The 14,021-nt window shown below is 37.1% G+C and overlaps 1 protein-coding gene and 1 long non-coding RNA gene across 2 annotated transcripts; one reads left to right on the top strand and one right to left on the bottom strand.

Annotated features, from left to right (window-relative positions):
• Positions 1-307: 307 nt before the first annotated feature.
• On the top strand, positions 308-1,653 carry LOC146461994 (migration and invasion enhancer 1-like; the record flags this gene model as incomplete). Its single annotated transcript, XM_085086168.1, has 3 exons — positions 308-395; positions 661-737; positions 862-1,653. Coding segments are annotated over 3 exons (252 nt in total), but the record flags the coding sequence as incomplete, so codon positions are not given.
• A 2,871-nt stretch (positions 1,654-4,524) lies between these two features.
• On the bottom strand, positions 4,525-11,530 carry LOC146461993 (uncharacterized). The gene is made up of 5 exons (XR_014857248.1): positions 11,312-11,530; positions 9,741-9,889; positions 5,396-5,565; positions 5,039-5,124; positions 4,525-4,824 (listed from the first exon to the last, which is right to left on the bottom strand). It is a non-coding gene; the product is annotated as an uncharacterized LOC146461993 (long non-coding RNA).
• Between the last annotated feature and the right edge of the window lie 2,491 nt (positions 11,531-14,021).

Below are 14,021 nucleotides of genomic sequence, written 5' to 3'. Positions count from 1 at the left end.
AAGCAAGATTAGAGATGAACATCTTTAATTGAAATCCTCCTCATTCAGTCTGTGCATCACCATGCATATGGTTTTCAATACATTTAAGAGTAGATGGCAAACAAAATGTTTAACAATCTGTGAAAATTAATAGTTGTTTGCAGATGCAGTTGAATAAGCTTGAAGGAGATGGTTGAAATGTTTAACGTTGCAGTTGGTTTTATCTCTTGTACATTATCACAATAATATTAAGACAGGTCAGCAGAAACTTTTCTGAGCATATTTTAATAACAGTTTTTTTTTTTATAATGATTCCAGTGGTGGATGAGGGTACGAACCTCGCTACAGGGAACTAGCAGAAGAAATTAAAGCTAGCGTCCCTGAGGCAGATGTCGTTGGACGTGTTGGTCGGCTATGTAAGTATGAATACTGTCAGGCTACCACAAATTTAACAGCCCTTTTTCAACAGCGAGTCTTTCTTTTTCTCAGTTTCAGGACTGTGTTTATAATAAGCAATATTGGGCAAAGTGTTTGTTATAAATGAATGTTTATTAATATTCTTATGAAAATAAAAGTTGGTCAGGATGTGGATAATCATAAAATTTCAAATGAATTATTTAAATTCGAATTTTAAAAACAAAATTTATAGTGTTCTAACCCATTTCCTTTTTTTTAACGCAGCCTCATTTGAAGTAACAGTGAATCGCAAGCTGGTGTTTTCCAAACTGGAAACAGGAGCATTTCCTTTATTCAAAGAGGTTAATAATACATGTAAAACTCTAAAAAAAAAACTATAAATAGTAAGTCCTGTTTTTGGTTTGCAAAAGCCTAAATGTACATTGATTTTTTACTTTTTTTGTATTATTTTTTGTTTCACCTTAGGTTGTCCAAGTGGTCTGTGAATGCAGCCAAGGAAAAGAGCCCCGTGCAGTAAATGAAACTCAGCCCAATTCATGCATTTTGCTCTAAAACAGTTATTTCTCCAGCTTCTGCAATCAATATAAAACATTTTTGGATCTGTACAACTTATTAGTTTCCTGGCAGTGAAGCCAAAGAGAAGGGGCACACAGACCGACAGGTCTACAACAGCCCTTCTATTGCGCTGTCTTCATGCATTTCTTTCCTTCATTTCCTACATTTTGCACCTCAAAGTGTAGTTTGTTTTCCCTATTTGAATACAGCAACATACAGTTATGTCAAAGAAGTTCCTATGTTGCCTATTACAAATTTGTTATTCTGATTTGCCTTTCCAACATCAATAGACCAGATTAGGTTTGAAGCAGTTTATTTTCCAAAGTAAATTGAACCTTCTCTTGTCGCATGCACTCCTCTTCTAGCTGTTTTTCAACTGAAAGGGTTGTTAGTTAATTGAGATTTCATTTCTTAGTTTTGTTTAATTTAGCATTTCTTCCTAGGCCAGAAATTGTTTTAGTCCAAAACTATAGTTACAGTAACAAAAAAGTTAATAAAATAATTAAAACAATCTAGGTATATTGGCTGTTGATGCAAAGTCACACTGTTTGTCTTTTGTATGATGGTCACATCATAAAATTCTCCAATGATGTTGACTTGATGTTTAGAAATTCATCAGTGTAACAACAGAAACATTGTGAACATACCAGTTGTTACAAGTTGTATGTAATTGGAATAAAATATTAAAGTCATCAACGTGAACCATTTGTGTTATCCAGTGTTACGTGTGTCAAATTTGAAAGTATTCTTGTACCCAGATCTCAGTCCATCTTAGTTGTGCCGTCGTGCCATGTACAAGGTTGATGTGAAAGCACTCCCATCCCATAGGTTTCAAAAAGGGTTAGGTGCCAGGCAAGTGGATAGTCTATGAACATTCTAATGAAAAAACATTTATTTTATTTATTTCACGGACCACACACAAGTAACACAAAATACAGAGTAAAGAAAAACGCAAAGAGAAAATGGTTGGGATGCCTCAGGAGGAATGAATCATAGGCCCAGCTGCTTTTAGCATCTTAATCCAAAGGACCAAAATGTTTAGTCAGCAAATAAAAAGCAAAGAAAAGAGCAGAAACACGGATGCTTTAGAGCTGAAAACCAGCAATGAATGTTCTTTGGTTAATCTGGAGGCCACATCACACTTTTGAGCAAAATTGAAAATCAATCTAAAATTCGACACAAGACAGTTATACTCTCAGCGCTTCAATATTATTATTGTTCTTCCTCCACTGCCAATTAATTTATGGAGCATTGTGTAGTCAACAGCGTGGTGACACCTTACTTTCTTTTTCTTAATGGGAGGGGTTCACATTTCAGCGCACATACATGAATCAAAATACTTTTTTCTTTCTTATCAACTTTATGGCCTTAAAAATTCCACTCAGGGGTACTTCAGTAATCACATTCTACAATTAGTCCAAGCAAAATGACTGATGACCAAAATTCACAGAAAATGCTTGTGGATTGTACTCATATTGTCAATATTGAATTTAGTGTTGACCCATAGGATTTATTACACAGTTGTTGTATTTTCAGTTATTTGCATGCGAGTTACCTAGTATTCCCTTCCAAATGGTTCATAAACAACTAATTAAATTAAACAGGCTTGGGTCATAGCGAGCAAAGACAAAAAAGTATTTTCATTCATGGACATGCGCAGAGCTGTAAACCCCTTCCTTTAAAACAGCAAGTTAAAAGTCTTATCACTGAAATTTACCATATGGCAAACAGTTTATTTCAAAACTCATCACAAAATTAATGTCAATAATACAATGATCTGACATCTTTAAACTTGACACAAAACCAAATTGATGTCATCTCTACCAGGCACCCATTGTTCAAGGAGTGGATAACTTTATCCAGTGGATAAAACACTATCCGGCAGATAAAAATGTACTCCAACTACTATATTTTATCCACTGGGTAGCAATTTATCTGCTCTATAAAGTTATGCACTCTTTGAACAACTGGGGCCAGAATTACATGTATCTAGTACCTAGCATCACTATGAATTTTACTCATTACTTACATTTTAATTTAAATTTGACATTTTATTACAGATTTTTCTCAACTTGGAAAGTGGTTAGAATTAATTTTTTAGACCTAAGCTTAAGCTTACTTCTGAAAACACAAAGAATAAAAACTTCACAGAATAGATACTACGCAACTTAAAAAATGGTTGTTTGCATGACTTGTACAAAGACAAATTGAGTGGCTCCACTTAGTTTACACAAGAAAAACTATAATAACACCCATTCAATCCAACTGGAGGAATGCCAATTTATTTCCTCTACTGAGAACAATAAGGTTTTGTTATCAATTGCTCCTCTGCAAATAACCAAGGTGTCAGGGTCATTTTTCATGGTTTCCTGGTTTCATTATTGTAGTGTTGCACATTTCTTCTTGTTTTACGCCACAAAATGCACCTATGCAAGGGCTGTGTCGGGAACCGTGAACAATACCTTAGATCGTTTTTGGTTTGCTATTGTTGTTGTTATGTATGACCTGAAATGACTCCCAGAATGTACTTTGTACTCCCAGGTATCAAGTATCTTGTTAGAAAGAATCCTGCACGCGGTCGAGTTATAGTTCATGCTGTAGTTTATGCCTGGAGTTTGAGTGGAGTGATTCAGGGGATTCTTGGAATAAAGACCTGATAAACTAGGAAACGTGTTTTTTAGTGCATTTTCGACAGGCTAGAACTACTTCAATAGTGGCAAGTTCTAATTGGTCGGCCATTGGCCAAAAACTCTGTCTCCAGCCAATAACTACTGTGAGAAATCTCTGGTACTCAGGGTACTGTACACATTGCAGAAGATCAGAGCCGAACTTAACAATCTGATTGCTTCATGAACAGCCCAAATGTTTATTTTCAAGTGGAGTTTAGTTTGGGAAAATGAAATCTTACTGTCCAAGCTTGCGCAGTTCTACGTTCCTGACAAAATCAGCCTATATTAGGGGCAATTTACACGGTACGACTTTGTCGCACGCGACAAGCTTACAAAAGGCCTACGCCATGAATTGTTTCATGTAAATCAAACCTACAACTCACTTACGACTGTTGTGTACTGTATGTCACAAAAAATGTTGTAAACATGTTTTAAAATCCTACGACAATCGTAGGTATAGGCAATGTTGAATGATGAGAGTTCTGTGCGATTTTTTGCGTGACGTAAGCAGGGCGCGCTGTAGAAATTGCATGCGACAGTCGGAAGCAAAAGTTGTACTGTCTAAATCGGCCTTTAAGTTACACAATGCTTGGTCAATAAAGTTATAATTAACAATTATTCCACGAGCGCGCGTTGGATATGAGATGATAGATAGCCAACGAGGCGCGTAGCGCCGAGTTGGCTATAATCATCTCATATCCAACAAGCGCAAGTGGAATAATTGTTTTATTAAAAATAACCGAGAAATATTGCTAGATCTTACTGATTTCGCTGTGCAAGAACGACCAGAAGGCAATTTAATGGTCGCCATTTCTCGGCCATGGTATAATTGCTCATATACCATGGCCGCTAAGCCAATCAAATCCCTCGAATTGCATTATACAATGATGCAGTTTTTAATAATGTATCATATACTTCAAGAGCTATTTTATGGATTAAATATACACCACTTTGGACTACATGTAATGCAACTTAAACAAATAACTTACAGTTCCTAAATAAAACAAAAACCTCTTGATAGCCCACATAAACAAACTATCTACTGTGACTAAAAGTACAACAGGTAAATGTTTTGGAGCACTGTCTGATGGTGTTCATTCAATGGTGTACGCCATGAAGATGTAATGTGAGTTACTTGGGCATAACTCGTGGTTTGGCTTCACCGTCTCAAATCCCATGAACATAAAGGTGCGCATCAGGCTCGCTGCAAAGACAAAAACATTACACAAAGTAACTAAAGGCTTAGTTAACAAAATTTTATGATCATATAATATGTAGCCAACTCGACACTACATGCCTCGTTTGCTATCTTTTATCTTGTATCCAATGCACGTTCGTGGAATAATAACTATAAATATAATTATGCCTCTTCAAAAAATGAATTAATTTTATAACAAAAAACTTATCAAGAGGTATACCTCTGTCTGGTCTGTCCTTTAGAAGGCCAACAAATACATGTTCACATTCCAGGTGCTCCTCTGCATATTCAAGCAGTGACACAAAGCTGCAAAAATGTACAATAAAATAACATGATTCTAAAATTTTAAAAACAGATGAATGCTTTGAGCCATGGCAGTTGAACATAAAAATCATTTTGGTTTCCATTATTGCAAACTTTTATTTCGGTTTTTAAACCCCATTACACACATTTCTAAATATTTCTTGAAGTGACCTAGAGTAATCTAGTATAAAGAATACTGTGGAATAAATTTCTTGCACTTAAAACTCATTAAAAATAACAACATTTTCATTAAAATAATAAGGATTTTTATTACCATTCCTTGGTTCCTGGGGGTAGCACACCATCTGGCACTTCCACATACAATTGGCCATTCTGTAACACTGCTTTCCACTCAGCTATGTCATGATCACCATTTTTAAGGTGAAACTTGTACAGAAATGACTTCGACTCCTGATCACTTTTCTCTGAAGCTATATCGGAAACCTGACAAAAAATGTCCAGAATTATTAAGTTTAGATACATTATAATTTCCCTTAACATTCAGAATGCTTACTGTATATTATGCCTCCACATTGATGAACTTAATAAATTATTACATTAACTAGTTTCTGTAGTATAAGCAGGGTTCTCCCGAAATTTTGGAGTAGAAGGAGAATAAAATGGAGTAGCCGGCAGAGGAATTTATAAAGGCTCGTAAGTGCCTTCCATGCGCCTCCAGCTCGCTCGCATTTTGCACGTGTTGGAATACATAGTATGTCGTCTAATATGGAGTGCTTTTCTTCGGTAACCGCTGCCTCGCAATCTGAGCCTGTTTCGTTTACTGAACGTACGATCGACGTCTGCAAGCAGATTCAAGCGACGGTGTGGCGAAATTTTCAAGTTTCTTCAGTCAAAAACATTTTTGGACACCTGGCTCTTTAAGGAAAACTTTATTTATTTTGTAATGTATTTACCCAAGGGAAAGTAGGCGTCGCAAATGGAAAGGTTACCGTTCGGATTCAAAACAAAGCATTTATTTATCTGAGTAGCCGGCACGCCCAGGACGACTAGCCGGCGATTTTCGCCGGTCGCCTGGGCTTACGGAGATCTCTGATAAGGAATCAAAAGTACCAGATATACATTTTATATATTTATAACATAGAGGGAAAAATTACTGAATGCTGATTGGTTGAAACAGAGGGCATTTTTTTCTTAATTTTCCTTTCATCGAGAATTACCGAGGGCAAAATTACTCACTCCTGATTGGTCGAGTGGCGAAAATACTCACTCCTGATTGGTCGAGTGGCAAAAATACTTGCTCCTGATTGGCTGAGCCTGTCATTTCTACATTTAGCTGGTTTCTTCATTTCATACTGCAACAACATAACGATTTCTTTCAGGTTCTTTGGAGTTGGACTTTTTAAGCCGGATTGTCTTTGCCAAATATATTATTACGCGGGATGCCCCTAGGGAGCATACCGTGTCTAAAAACAGGTCGATTTCTTTTTACGCGGGATGCCCTGAAGGGGCATACCGTGTCTAAAAACGGGTCGATTTCTTTTTTTTTTTTTTTTTTTTTTTTTTTTTTCTTCCTCGTAGCTACAAATCTGTACATTAATTTATTGATTAAACTCACCCCTCTCCTACTCGGGGTGTATTGTTCTGATTGTCTCCAACAGAAGCAGGCCAATCAAAATCCATTCTTGTCGCTTACATCGCGAGGGAGGGGACCCACTCACCCCTACCTGTGTGACGTCAACGCATCATTTGTTCTATTTATTAAAAACAGATTAAATTTGGCGCCATATTGTTAACATGTTCTGAACTCAAGTGTGCCGTTTTCAAACGGAAATTTCACCATTTTGAAGCGGCAAATCGAAAGAATAACTTCTAAGAAGCATTCGACATTTAAAACGGTGGAAATTGGTAAATTCCTGGCGAAGGAATCGTGCTTTGTTTGACAGTCTTAGACCACGACGCGAGACTGAAAAGAGGTCATTGAGAAGCTTACGGTATCGCAATGGAATTCCCGCAATTTCCCTTGAAACCCTGAGTAGCGTAACACAAGGAAAACAACGTAACGCGATCGTCGTGACTCAAACTATTCCATTAGCAAGCATTGTTTTATCAATCGGCGAAGCATACAGTTGGAATAAACGAATCAGCCCCAGCATCACGCATAATGCCAGTATAGCAGGCATCTTGTTATTTTGGAAATCAAGTGCTACAGCTACAAAGGAAATTCCTAAAGGTGAACTTTCGTTTCTTACAAGAAACAGGAAAAGATTTTATGTTCAAAGCTAAAAACTTGATTGAATTTGTTGCTTAAAAAACTGAAATCATTCATGGATGTGACCAAGTGCTTTCACCTAGCTACGGCTTTTTTCAATGATTGATAACCAAACAATAATAACAGTGTCCTTTTGATGGGAAGAAGGAGCAGGTCAAATTCAGTGGCAGAAATATTACTCTGCGAGTTCCTTCTTTGGATTCGTGGTTTGCTTTTTATGTCGATCTGTGTTTGTGCGATTTTCAAGCGGTAGAAAGCTTCACAGTGCTGGTGAATCAAAATTATTGATGCCGAACATTTGGTTTAACTGTAACAGTTGTTACTTTGCTCATGAATTAAACTTGTATTTTCTCTTAATTTCATGTATATAACAATCAATTTCTTGTTTTGTCTATTTGTATACTAAGAAACAGGTGAATTGTTTGTTTTGCTTACGGGTAAGTGTTTTTACTCCAGGCTGGGGGCTGAGTGGTTTACGAAGTGCCTCGATAGTTTTGAGAAAATTTTGCCCTCTATGTCATAAACAGGTAAAATTTTTGCAACGAGTCCTCGCAGAATTAAGGATTAATTTTTGCTTGTATTTTCAAAGTTTTCGCACTTGCCCTCATCACACAATTTGCAAAAACTTTGAAAATATGTGTGAAAATTAGTCCTCAATTCAGGGCTTCTGATAGGGTGCGGAAAAAAATCGGAAATTATGCGGCACTTTCAAGTCTCATTATGCGGCAAGAAAGGTCTATTATGCGGCAAATTATGCGATTTTATTTTAGCTAATTTACCCTTGTTTCATTAGGTCTAAGAGAAGCACAATCCATTTTTTGCTGTCCAAAAAGCAATTAGAGCACGGAGAAATGAAGAAACAGCTGAAATAAATCATTTGTTGCCTCATTTCAAATTATTGAAAATCAGATATTGCTTATTTGGTCAAGTCAGCGTTTGTTGCTTCCCACCCGCATTTTTTTTCGCGTCCCGCTTGTGTGACTCAGCTTCAATGTGCTTGACAACCACAAACTTTCGAAGATGATCAACCACTATGTTGCACGAAAAGCAAAACATCTAGGAAGATCGAAGGAGACACTGCTTGCAGGGTAAACAACAGACCATCGTCAACATGAAATGTTCCTTCGGGTACTTTCTTGCCCTGTCTTTTGCCAAAATATTTACAGGAAGATGCGATCTTTTTTTCTCCTGCGAAGAAGCACTCGGCATTTTAACAACAAACTTATCCATAATGAGGATGTTTGTTTCAATTAAAACAAAATAACTACATATTGCAAGCGACTATCAAGCAGTTTTCACGCCAATGCCTACATCGCAAGTTTGAAGGGATCAAATGACATCTTAAAAATATATTCAATGATTGTGATTGGTGTATTTACATAAAAGGATTGTTTATTCTGGGCCAATGATCACTTGTTTAATATTGAAAACCAGCACCAGGTCCATAGAACGCCTGTTTGTTCGCTTAATCAACAAACGAACGCTTTCAGGTGATTTTTGACGCCTTTTTAAAGAGAAAAAACTCCTTGAGATAATGCTTAAATTATCGCAGAACGAGTTTTTGCTCTTTTTTTTACAGAATTGTGCGATTTTGTACAAATTCTGCGATTTTTCATGAATTATGCGATTTGTTGCGATTTTAGGTCAATTATGCGAAATCGCAACATCGCATAATATCAGAAGCCCTGCTCAATTCTACTCAGCCTCATGCGATTACAAATACATAGCAGGGCTCAAGACTGACAGGTCAGGTTTCACTAACCAAAACAAAACTCTATGGAGACCACAAACAGTCTTGTTTTAGTTTCTCTTCCCTTGATTGCTTTTTTCATTTTTGTTGTCTGTCCACTACTCCAGTGCTTTACAATTTTTACTAGCCAAAGAGGCTTAGTGAAAGCACAAAGTTTAACCTTCTACCTAAAACTGAATTTTCACCAGTCTGTGGTTAGTTGGCTATCGTTAGTCTTGAGCCCTTTCTAGTTCTCCCTACCATGGCACTATCTTCAATTTCAAGTTTTCTTTCTTTCAAACTCATTAATTTAAAATCAACTTTATTTTCCACAATTCTATGCCATTGTTCCTTAATTATAACAGCTTTTACAAGGAGGGGTTGGGGGTTTAGTTTGGATTTCATGACAAATGGGGGAGGTCAAAAGAAGGAGGGGTGTTACCTAATGAAGGAGCAATTTCGCTTTATTTTAATTAAAAGGAAATATGGTACGCCTACACCTCGAGGGATGGGATACAGAACATTGTAGCTACCTAGTACTTGCAGGCTTTAAAAGAATCTAATAACAGCCAGTACTGTAATCAGTTGTAAAGAACAATCACACTGCCTATTTTAATTGGGAATACCAGTAATAACAGCAAAAGAGTACACAAAACTTACAGTAAAAAGTTGGAGGAAGGATATACCGTCTTCATCATCATCACCCCCTCCCCCTCCATCTCCCGAAGTTCCTGCCTCATCAAAGCGAACATCAGGTACCCCAGTCCATCCACTGTCGCAGCTTATAGTTACGATACACTGCTGGCTCCCTGCCATAGAATTAAAATACAGTCAAATGAGTGTAATAAAAATTACACAGTCTAGTGCAAAATGGATGCAGGGATATCATTAAGGTTTGAAGACACTGGCTCCACAGAATAGCACCAGTCATAACTGAGGAAAGCCTTCTATATGGTTGTTATCTTTTGGCCATTTTCGACCTCTCAGGCAAGAAATTTTCATAGAAGTTGCCAGTCACAATAGTTAGTCGCTGGTTGCTAATGACAATCTTATCAGGATATATCGCTGCCAACTCTCACACATTATGCGCAAGTCCCGCACATGTGGATCAAAAATATTCTTCTCACACATGTATGCCAATTTCTCACATCTGACTGACAAATTAATACTAAGAACTAGAACTGCTCCTTCACTGAACAGCATGCTACATGTAATTCTACTCAAATTGCACAAAATGTATCCTCTAAATGACAATGCAAGTCAATGCAATTTGGCTATGTAGGTACTTTTTACTCAAATACTCAATTGTGACATAAGATATGTATTTTTTATCTTGTGAAGAAATAAAGACTTTTTAGTTTACTTTAGTTAAAAGAAAATCCAAGTTCTCCCGACAGGAGTCAAACTTAAGACTTTCTGATTATCAGTTTGGATGCTCTACCTGTAAGCTGCAGGAGACTCATGGAAGCTAGACCATTTAGCATTAACTAGGTTCATGAAACAAACAGTTAAGTTTTCTTACTTGAGCACTCAACCTATGCAAACGTCAACAACCTGTTACAACTTTGGCCACATTAGGAAAGCATCAGAACATCTTTGCCAATGTTTGGAAATAGTGAGAAAATCCAGCTAACACTAACACATTTGACTCAACAAAAGTTGTCAAGTATACCAAGACATAACATCTGCTTCCAACCCCAGCAAAAACCCTAATGTGGACAGTACAGATACTGAGACTAATTGACATCCCCTCATCAGGCTAGGAAAATACCTACTCTGGGAGCAGAGGCCCTTCGATCTTCCCGATTGATCTAGCAAGATCGAAGGGCCTTTGCTCGTAGGGTAGGAAATGCCAATCTCTCCATTTCACATTTCCACTGGCAACAAACAAGAGGAATCTTGAGTTGCACATGCAGTAACTTTGATTATTTTTCGACTGATGCGTAACCTTTATATGCAGGACAACTTATTAATGGAGCAGAAAGAATTATTAAAAATATTCCTAAAAAAACTTAATACTCACGCAAGCGGCAACTGTTCTTTCCGATGTAAAATAGATTTTAAATCCACCTTATCTTATTTTAATACAGGTTACTGGAATGTTTCACGACAGAGCTAGATGATACAGGTATCAGATATGTTGCTAAATAACAAAGCTACATGACAAAACAAAAACGCAATCACTTTTTGGCTAATTTGTGTATAAGATTAATTTAAAAGCTTATACGTACAGGGCTGCTTGGCGAATTTCCCCGGATTATTTTGATTAGGATTGTGATTTTCCTTCTTCTTGTGCGGCGAAATTGTTGACAAGTCGCTGCCGAAGCAGACTACTGACAATTACGGCAACTATGAACACGATAAAGAAAAGAAAATCGAAATATGACACACTGAAGAGCCTCTCTCGACCGCGACATAAACATGGAAGACGTGAAAATCGCAAGTAGCATGCTTTGCGCTCTGTTTTCCGCCCTGGTACCCAGGCTTTCGCGCAATTCAACAGTCCCGACTCCCCGCCCAAGCGCCGACCCGTGGTTGCCACGTAAAACTGAGAGCATAAAATTTGAGGAACTTTTAGCGACGCATGTATACAGCTAGTTTAGATTCTTGTGTTGAGACACCTTTTAAAAGATGTTATGGAGGACAAAGACTGATCCCAACGGCGGAGGTGACGAGCTTGATAGAACACCCTATAAACCCATCTTTTTTATATATATACAATGTAAACCACATTTCACTTGTCACCGTATTTAGCTGTTTTGGGACCCGGGGTGGGCCTAACAGTTTGCTTACTGTGGCCGGACGACAAGTTTACCCTTCCGTTGGATGACCACAGTAATCCATGTGTGTCCCGTGAGTGTGGATTTCTTGACATGCCTAATGCTCTGCAAGAGGTTTAATACGGTTGTGTCCCATTCAGTGTGTAAGTCTTCAACGGAATTATATCTTCGCTATTTCAGTAAAATCCGACAAGACTCTCAAACAGCCTTTTTGTTTCTAATTTAAAGTTACTCTTTCTAGCAGTGTCGATTATTTTGCCTTACCAGGCCAACATAAAGAAATTAATATTACCGTGATAAGGAAGAATGCGGAGAAGTGACGTCGCCAAACAAGCCGGAACTTCTGTTGTACACTTGTCTGAAAAATCTGATGCAAGCGGTTTGTGTTAATTAATTGATCCCTGATTCCTTTCTGATGAATAGTACAAAGCCCATTTTATTATCAGTAAAAGGCCGGGACCATTATATTTTCAGTGCAACGTCAGGGCAAGAATTAAGGCAAGAATTAACGCCCCTTTACCACCATCAATTTCCACCATAACTTTGATACTTTTGCAGCACTGTCATTGTTTAGGTCTCTGAAATCAGAACAATCAGCTCTTATTTACCTCATCCTTTTAGTGCTATGCAAAAGAACCACTTAGCGGAAACGTTTTCGCCAAATAAATTGTAATTTAAAAAAGATCACAGAAACTTAATGGGTGCGAACTATATCGGAAAGTTAACACTATTAGTTCTTTTCTTGAACTTACCTTGATCTTTCATAATAGACCATAATACAGCTGCTGACCGCAATGTGCACTGAAACCTGAATTACATACTTCACTACGAAAATCTTTGGACTAATAAATTTTTGGACTGATAAACTTAAAAAAAAAACCCTCTTTGACGATTTCTTGGCACATTTTCGTACGTTTTCTTCTTCTTGAAACTTCTGGCTTGGCACTCTGAGAGGGTATAACGTGTAAAAGATACTCATGAATGATTTTTTGCCGACAGAGTTCCGTTTCGACAGTTAAGTTCGAACACAGTCATCTACATGAAATATTTTGAATAAAAGCTGCACAAAACGGAGCAAAGAGTACATAAAAATATAATCCTGAACGATACAACGTGTTATCTCCGACAGGATGTTCCTACAGCGAATTTCAAAACTCGTGAAATGTCTTAACTTTGTTATCTTGGCGAATGGAGTCATACTGTTGAGTATGTATGTTCGTGAACCTCGCTTACCGTAAAATTTTTAAAATTGCAGTTATTTACGATTGCACATTTACCTAGAAAAATTGTACATAATCCAAAAATAATGTTCAGCATTGTTTTCGTAATCGTATCGTCGAATTTAAACGGTGAAATGGTTGTTTATTTTTGTGAAAAACACATCAAACAAGTTGTAACATTTTAATTGCTTGTTTATTTAGCTAAAGCTTTTTTTATGTTATACGCAGTGCTTCCCTGAATCCTGTTCAAACGCAAAGGAGGCAAAAAACAAATAATAGAATTTGCAATTTGCGATTGCACATTTACCTATAAAAATTGTAAATAATCAAAAAATAATGTTCAGCATTTTTTTTCGTAGTCGTATTGTCGAATGGTTGTTTATTTTTTTGAAAAACACACCAAACAAGTTGTAACATTTTAATTGCTTGTTTACATAGCTTAAGCCTTTTTTATGTTATACAAACTGCTTCACTGAATCCTGTTCAGACGCAAAGGGTTCAAAAATAAACAATAGAAACCTTTAGACTTAAGCACGCCTACTACTTTTCAAATCGCGTGATTTAGATAACGACTTGTCAAACCAACCTTTCTACAGACTCTCTTCTAAAACCCAAACCCATTTTCAGAAAAAATGGTTAAAACCTGTACCCTATTTCAGAGAAAAACGGCTTCAAAACCCTCCCCTTTGGGGTCGCACATACCTATATAGCTCAAATAGGAGAGTACCTCTCCCTATCCCGGAAGAGTCCTTAGTGGGAACGTGACAAGTGTGGAATGAACTCGTACTCAAAAGTAAAAGTTCCTAATGTAAGTTACACTTACGACCAAAATTGAGTGATAAAGAAAAGAAATAATTTTTCTCTTTCAGGTAACGTTTCATTGTTTGTTTACTTGGCCATTAACATTTTTATGAGTTATAGGTAGTGTTTTACGAAGCCCT

This window comes from Pavona decussata, unplaced genomic scaffold (genome assembly GCF_977016875.1).
Source record: "Pavona decussata unplaced genomic scaffold, jaPavDecu1.1 SCAFFOLD_192, whole genome shotgun sequence".
Taxonomy (NCBI): domain Eukaryota; kingdom Metazoa; phylum Cnidaria; class Anthozoa; order Scleractinia; family Agariciidae; genus Pavona; species Pavona decussata.
Note: the sequence above shows the minus strand (reverse complement) of the source record. Positions and strands in the feature narration are given on the sequence as shown.